Source organism: Peromyscus californicus, unplaced genomic scaffold (genome assembly GCF_007827085.1).
Source record: "Peromyscus californicus insignis strain IS unplaced genomic scaffold, ASM782708v3 Scaffold_6__1_contigs__length_162567912, whole genome shotgun sequence".
Taxonomy (NCBI): Eukaryota; Metazoa; Chordata; class Mammalia; order Rodentia; family Cricetidae; genus Peromyscus; species Peromyscus californicus.
The window spans coordinates 118,706,890-118,713,398 of NW_026294584.1; the positions used below are offsets into that span (position 1 = coordinate 118,706,890).

Genomic DNA, 6,509 nt, shown 5'->3' on the forward strand with positions numbered 1-6,509 from the left:
GAACCTGTTAGCACTTGTGAAAGAGTCTTGCTGAATGTGCCTGTGATTCTGAACTCCTGGGGAATGGCTCTGTTTTGTTTTCTAGTGACAGTGATGAAAAGCCTCTTAAAGGAAGCCTTCGGTCCTTGAATAGGAACATGCAGCCCACAGAGAGTGCTGACAGCTTAGTGGAATATGGAGAGGGAGACCACTCCATATTCAACGAAGACGGATCTTTTATTGGCGCCTACACCGGAGCTAAGGAGAAGGGATCTGTTGAAAGCAATGGAAGTTCGACGGCCACGTTCCCACTCCGAGCATAAGCACAGCACATTCATGCACCATGGCTGGCTAGCCTAGACCTCCCCTGTCTCTTCTGGGGAGCAAAGCCTGTTACAAAGGAGTAGAAACACGTGTCCAGAGGTTGACATTCTGGCATTCTGCAATTTTGCTGAGAAAAATAGCACTGCCTTCAAAAAGAAAAAAAAAAATCAAAATCAGATGTCAAACACTTCAAGCCTGTGTTTCATTTTTGGTTTTGTTTTCTGGTGCTCAAAATGCAGAACACAAAACAAATCCTGTACTTAGATCCACTTTGACTGAATCCAAAGTTCCTGTTTCACGTACTCCACATCTGCCTGGTTCTCCTGTTGAATGTGTGTGCATTAACGTTGCTAACTGTGTGGGTTTCTCTCTGGATGCACAATTGTACTTAGTTTGTAAGAACTATTTTAGTGACTTTGATTCACTACAGGTTAAAAGATTGTAAGCAAGCAAGCAAGCTGGTTATTTAAAATGTAAAAAGGAATATGAATGTCTTATTAAACACTTCATGGAATCTATACAGTCTAAAGTTATTATTTAAAATTTTAGTAGTAAAAGTTGTAGATGATCTTGCAACACGTATTTATTGAGCTCCTATTTGCCCAGAGGCTGCCATCTTTATGCAGAGTTACAATGTTTTCAGTTTTTGGATGATTGTCTTTAATTTCTGTCAGTATGGTAACTCTGCATCTTCCTTCCTTCCTTCCTTCCTTCCCTCCTTCCTTCCTTCCTTCCTTCCTTCCTTTCTTTCTTTCTTTCTTTCTTTTTCCTTCCTTCTTTCCCTCCTTCTTTCTCTCATTTTTCAAGGTGGACTAACTGGAATTGCAAAAAGAGTGGTGGTCAGGGGTTGGTTATTTGAAAAACAGAAAGAAGATGTTGATGATTGTATTTTGTATCTCCATTTGTATGTTCACAGCTTTTAGCCTTTATGTTTATATACTGGTACCCTTGGATATATTTCATGGATGCATTGTACATATTATATTAATATTTACACAGTTTAAAACATAGTGTTTTATTTTGAAGTGGGAAAGAGAACATTAATAAGCATGAGTGTACAGCTAGAGTGTATATATAGTAGGATGCAGTTTTTACCCTCCTGGGGCTAGTCAAAATAACATGGGGTTCTGGATTCTAGATTACATGAAGAATTGGATTCTGTTCTTATATTTCTCTCCTTCACGTGTTCTTAAAGTGAAATATCATATAACCATGAAGGGAAATGCATTCATATTTTTCAAAATAAGTTTTGGAGTGGATTCCTGCCCCAGTCCCCCACAAAGAAAATTATTTACAGTAGAAATTCTTATATACCTGTTAGTTTATATAATATTGTAAATGTATTTGTGGTGATATCATCATTTTTTTTTTGTTTTTGTTCTGTCAAAGTTAGTACAGAGTCAGGGAACTTAGTTTCTGGCATGTGGGCTACCAGTCCGTCTAAAATGGTACTGAAGTTTTAGAATGTTTTAGAAATGCCTTGAAGGACTCTGCATACATATAAGTAAATAATTGGTTATTTCCTCTCTCATTTAATGGAAACTTTTAACCTCACCATGAAATTATTAGCTATGTTAGTGATATCGGCTCACAGATTTAACTTTACTTTGTGCAATTACTGGCATATACTGTTCAGTCTTCATGTTTAATTGATATGATTCACTATGTTTCTTGGGGGTTAAAATCTTTGATATGTAAAAATGATGAATGCAGTAATGTACATGAACATACTTTTTAACCTCATGTTTCTTCCAGAATGCATAGGCAGGAAAAGCTTGATTTTTTCAAAACCATGGATCTCAATGTTTGGCTACTCTCCTGGAAATAGCAAAAGAAATGGGGCAGACATTTTTGTGCTCTAGCCTCTATGAGTGTAAGGATCCACACATCCAGCTGTCCAAACTGACCCCCCCACCCCCACCACATCTGATAACTAATGCACAGATTGCTGGGGGAGCCATCAACATGTGCTATTTTTATGGGAGGAACTGTGGTACTGAGCTTCATAGAAAATAAAGGATGTGACTGACAGTTAATTGTGCTATTATTCTGCCTCTTCCTCCTTGTCATCAGGCAAAATGTAGTTTGGAAAGGGTCACATGGGTTAAAAATAATATCCAAAAGTTTAGAATTGATTCATTAAGAATTTAATAATCTTTAAGTCAGAAGTTGACACAAATACTTACATTTTTGTTCCAAATGGACTTAATCATTCTTTTGTTAGCTGTTGAAAAATGAGATTCTGTTATAACTCCTTTTGCTAGCCTCTGTGAACTTCTAAATACTATTTGGCTTCATTTCATTGTAAATCTTCAGTAGAGCAGGAAAAGGTCTATGGATTCCTTTGATTTTAATTGTAGAACTACAATATTCAATGTGTTCAAAGGAAAACAAATCCAGTAGGTTAAAGTGGATTTAATTCTTTTTCTCTTAGACAATGAGTGGGAGACTCTGTGATGTGCAATGATAATTGCAGAAGGGCAATAATTATTTGGAAAATGCCCTCTGAGTCGCAAGGCAGCTGCTAATATGTACAACTTTGCTCTTAATTGGTTTTGCAGTAACTTTCTGTAGTCTACTGGCAATATGATTTTAATGTAAGTGATTGTATATAATCTCAAGGATTGTCGATGGGCATAGTTTCAGAGAGAGCTGTTTGAGGGTCAGGAAAATCCGTGTTCTCTTCCAGGTTCCAGCGCTGATTTTACACAGAAACCTTAGGCACGTTGCTGAACTGCTTCACTTCAAACTGTGCTACAAAGTGCTAATGTTCGTTATCACAGGGTGTTCTTTTGTACGAAGAAACTTTACAAGTGATACAATCTAAGATGCCTTTTAACTTCATAACCCAACATGGAATCAAATTATGTATCAAAAAGTCACCCCCACATACACCAACTCAACTTTTTCCCCCTCTAAGCACATAAATATATTTTTATAGAAAACGGATCTACAGAAAATAAACTAAATCTACTGTTAAGTGAGGAGGACGATTTGCACATGCCATTGAAAATTATTAATCGGAAGAAAATTAAGCAGGGTCTTTGCTACACAAAAGCATTTTCCACTAATTCTGCATGCATATTTATAAGATGTGAAATCAGTAGATTTATTCTCTTGGTATAAAGGCATCTGATATTTTAGATGTACCCATGTTTATAAAAAACTGTAGAGCACAATGGACTTAACGCTATTTTATACTCATGGAAGAGATAGAGGACAATAAGGAGAGGTGTCGGCTGCTTTTCTAAGTGTTTAAAACATATTTGCCAATTGAAACCCTAAATATGTTTACATGCCATGAAGGCGTAATTCTTGTAACAACTTTAAATTGGTTGTGATAGGACTGGTTTGTGGTCTGTGGTAGTAGATGTATCCTAGTATTCCTATAGTGAGATAAGTAGGGCTGAGCCAATGCTACTTTTGTTTTGTGTCTTCAACTGACTGCATCATCAAGAGACAAAAGGTACAGAGAGCAGGCTCACCCAGTTAGCTTTTCTGTTCTTACTTAGATTAATGTTCACATTAGACCTTTATTCAAATGTGTTTGTGTTGTAGATGGTGTTTGTATTATGCTTATGGATATGTATGGTTCAAAACTATTTTCATTACACATGGAATTCAGCTTTCAAATAAAAGTTTGACTTCATGTACTCTAAAGACGTCTGGGTCCCTTTCTATCCAATTAAAGGCAAAATTTACATTGTGAGCTTAATTTTGGTTCCTGCTGATTCTGAAACTATAAATGAAGCAAAAATTTGTTAAATTTGAAGTAATATAAGTAAAATATTTTATTTGTATTACTGTGTTTACAGACAGACTTCTTGATGTCATCAAGGCCTAGAAAATATACCAATCAAGTTCACAGTTACAATGAATGCAAATTTAACATGTATATATTTTCAGCTATCTTATTTTTCAGGAAAAAAAGGTAGCACTGTGTCCTTTTAACAACATATAATATCCTATATATTCAAAATGGATAAAAGTTAATTATGACATGTTCTTTTAAATATGGGATGCCCAATTTACTGCATATTTTGATATTTAAAATATTTTGCTAAGTACCTTAGATACCTTATCACATTTTACCTGAAAATCTCATTTTTTTTTTTTGGTTTGTATACTAGAGAACAAAGAAGCTGGTCAGATAATGTTACAGAGTCATTCAGGCCAAGAAATTAAACATAGGGCCATTTGAGTCCAAAGCCTGTAGTTGTTACAATGGTCTGTTTTTTTTGTTGTTGTTGTTTTGTTTTGTTTTTTTGTTTTTTGTTTTTTTTAATTTCCTTACTCCTTTATATTCTCTTAGAAATGCTTAAGGAAGGTGCCTGGAACTTAATGTGGATCTGCTAAACATGGTGACAACTGACTTGGTTTTAAAATATTTTGTGAAGACTTGAAAGAGAGGGGGAAAATAATATTTTACTGTGTCAAATAAGTGAATGTAGATAACCTAAAAAGTAGTGGGCATTCAGAAAAATCAGCAAAGGAATTGAGAACACCAGGTTCCACTGATGCTTCTTAGGAAACGAAAAAAGACTTGAAGCTCTTCCCAGGACTGGGATCCATAGGTGTTGTCTTGAATATTTTAAGTTAGTATTTGTGTTGTCCTATTAGAAAAAAAGTCTACAATGGGGCCTCTTCCTCCCTCTGCTAGTTTCCTTTGCTTTGCTGTGAAATACCATCCAGATTTTTAAACCATACATTGTCGGATTCATGATATCACACTTATGGAGAGCCCTTATGGCAAAGTCGGATTTAGGTGAGATAAGTACTATTTCCTGAGGACACAGTGTGCTGTGTTGCTGAGCATTTGGTACTACAATCATGTCCTCCTTACAAGACATACATAAGCTGAGAAAGCTTAAATATGTTTCCTGAAAGAAGCATTTGAATGCTAAATAATGTACTGTATTGAACATAAATATATAGCTTCTATTTGGGGGAGGAGTATAATGTTTATTGGCTGACCTGTGTGTAACGGAATGTAAAATTTAAAGTTTGCCATAGTAAACTATTGTATACACACACACACACACACACACACACACACACACACACACAGAGAGAGAGAGAGAGAGAGAGAGAGAGAGAGAGAGAGAGAGAGAGAGAGGAAAGAGAGGGAGATTCCTAAATTACTGATTCTGTAGAAAATAATTTCATCAAAAATATGAAAATATTTTGGAAATGCTAATACAAAATAATGAAATTGATGTATTTTGTACATTGTTAACTGCTGAAAGAATATGGTATCTGAGCATATGGGAGTCAAGGTTTATTTTGTACATTCAAGTAAAGATTTTTTTCATTCTATTATCTGCAGACAGATGATTTCAACTTACTTTTAGTTAAGTGCTCTTTTGAAATATGACATTTTTACATGTGACTTTTTCCATATAAAACAAATATCGCACAAAAAAATGAAGGCTTCACTTCCTTCTTCCAAACCTGAAAATGGTGTTCATTCACTCAAGCTGAAAACACTGACGTCATTGTGCACAGAAAGCTGTTCTTCAACACATGCATTGCCAGGCTTTGTTGCTGTTTTCTCCATGAGTCTCCTGGATCTTGCCCCTTCTCTACGCTTTGGGCACCTGAGCTTGACTGCTCTTTGCTAATTTATGTATTTATTGTCTGCTCCAGTTCCCCTTATAATCGGCTCTCCACCATCCACAGAAGCAGATCTTTGTTTAAAGACAGTTTTATTTTTTATTTATATGTGTGTCTGTGTGAGTGTATGGTACATGTATGCAGGTGCCCACAGAGGTCATTTGAGGGTGTCTGGTCCTTTGGAACTGTAGTTAAAGTCATTTATGAGCCACTGTTATGGGTGCTGGGGACTAAACTTAAGTCTTCCAGAAGAACAGAAAGTGCTCTTAGCCACTGAAGCATCTCTCCAGCTCAGAAAGTGATTATAGAGGTGCAAATATGCTCACAATGTTTCTTTACTATGAACATGGGAAAACTATTGAATAGGTAGCTATTCTGTTATTTAAAAAGCAGAAATTGTCCATTAACTTCCCAAGTCTGTACGTAATTCTTAGGTTCTCTCCTTTCCATCTTTTGTCTCCTCATGGTAGTTTTAAGAATTATTTCGATCACTACCACTTCTTTCTGCTTTTGAATCTCTGGGCCTCCATCAATGTGTCAGTCTCTACAAAGGCCTGTGCAAAAACTGCGCAATGACTGAGGTGCACAGTACT

The 6,509-nt window shown here is 36.0% G+C and overlaps 1 protein-coding gene across 6 annotated transcripts in view; it reads left to right on the forward strand.

The window, feature by feature from the left end:
• The window catches only part of Chl1 (cell adhesion molecule L1 like), a 203,713-nt gene extending 199,757 nt beyond the window's left edge, over positions 1 to 3,956 (forward strand). For all 6 annotated transcript variants that reach the window (XM_052719184.1, XM_052719178.1, XM_052719183.1 and 3 more), the window contains one exon: positions 86 to 3,956. In XM_052719184.1, coding sequence (XP_052575144.1) covers positions 86 to 302 — 217 coding nt within the window. In that variant the 3' untranslated portion in view covers positions 303 to 3,956. The remainder of the gene's footprint in view (positions 1 to 85) is intronic.
• Positions 3,957 to 6,509: the final 2,553 nt, after the last annotated feature.